At 44.4% G+C, this 1,223-nt stretch overlaps 1 protein-coding gene across 1 annotated transcript in view; it reads left to right on the top strand.

The window, feature by feature from the left end:
- The window catches only part of nin (ninein (GSK3B interacting protein)), a 35,436-nt gene extending 34,463 nt beyond the window's left edge, over positions 1-973 (top strand). The window contains exons 16-17 of the mRNA XM_072698980.1: positions 143-289; positions 377-973. Coding sequence (XP_072555081.1) covers positions 143-289; positions 377-973 — 744 coding nt within the window. The remainder of the gene's footprint in view (positions 1-142; positions 290-376) is intronic.
- Positions 974-1,223: the final 250 nt, after the last annotated feature.

Here is a 1,223-nt window from a genome sequence, read left to right as displayed (position 1 = left end):
GACAAACCAGCAGCTTTTTTTGATTACTCAAGTGCCTTCAATGCCATCCAGTCAGTATGCAGTCAGCCATACAGATGGAAGCCCCCTAGTAGCATGGATTACAGACGACCTGATTGTGAACCCACAGTATGTCCATTTTCAGGATTCTGTGTCTAACAAGGTCCTGAGCAGCACCGCAGAACTGCAGGGGACAGTCTTTTCCCAGTTTCTCTTCTCCCTGTATACCTCGGACTTCAAGCAAATCATGGAGTCCTGCCATCTGCAGGAAGTTGCAGATGATTCTGTAGAAGTTGGTTGTATACGAGAGGGAGACAATGCGGAATATATGAGTGCTATAGACAACGTTGTCAACTAGTGTGTCCTGGATCACTTGCAGCTCATCATTTCCAAGATGAAGGAACTGCTAGTGGATCCTACGGTCTCTGGTAACCCCCTTGCCCATTCAGGAAAAGAGGCAGAGATGGTACAGGACTACAAGTATCTCAGTGCCCACCTAGACATCAGGCTGGAATGGTCAAAGAAGAGTACTGCACTTTACAAGAAGGGCCAGAGAAAGGTTGTACTTCTTGAGGAACTTGACTCCTTTACAATTTACAACACCATGTTGCAGATGTTCTTCAAGTTTGTGGCAGCCTGCACCTTAATTTACACTGCTGAGGCCTGGGACAGAAGTGTGGAGGCGACTGATGACAGACTCAAGAAGCTGATCAGGAAGGTTGGGTCAATACTAGGGGAGGGGCTGGACACTATCGGCACTGTGGTGAAGAGAAGGATTCTGTCCAGACTTCAGTCGATCATGGTTAGGCAGACAAGCAGATTTAGTGAGACTCCTCGGTATAAATGTTCCACTAAACACCTCAGGAAATCATTCCTTCCAACAGTTATCAGATTATACAACCAGAACACCACCCTGGGCACATGTGCTATACTACCAATTTCTAGAAATCTCTCCATATCTATCTTTGTGGAGTAATTACCAGCAAATTTGTAGTTTGTCACAACAGTATTGCACCTATTTTCATGCTCACCCACTTATTACCATCTTCATGTACGTACTTACCATTTAGTTTTATATAAAAATTGTATGCGCCATTGTGTATTTCTATTTTTGTCTTCTGTGCATCTGTGCACAATGCAATCTGCAACTACAATCAATTTCCTCCCAGATAAAATTATTCTTATTTATGATGGGACTGGCCTACAGCTTCGCAGCCCAAGTGCCC

The sequence above is a fragment of the Paramormyrops kingsleyae genome, chromosome 14, assembly GCF_048594095.1.
Source record: "Paramormyrops kingsleyae isolate MSU_618 chromosome 14, PKINGS_0.4, whole genome shotgun sequence".
NCBI classification, from domain to species: Eukaryota; Metazoa; Chordata; class Actinopteri; order Osteoglossiformes; family Mormyridae; genus Paramormyrops; species Paramormyrops kingsleyae.
Note: the sequence above shows the minus strand (reverse complement) of the source record. Positions and strands in the feature narration are given on the sequence as shown.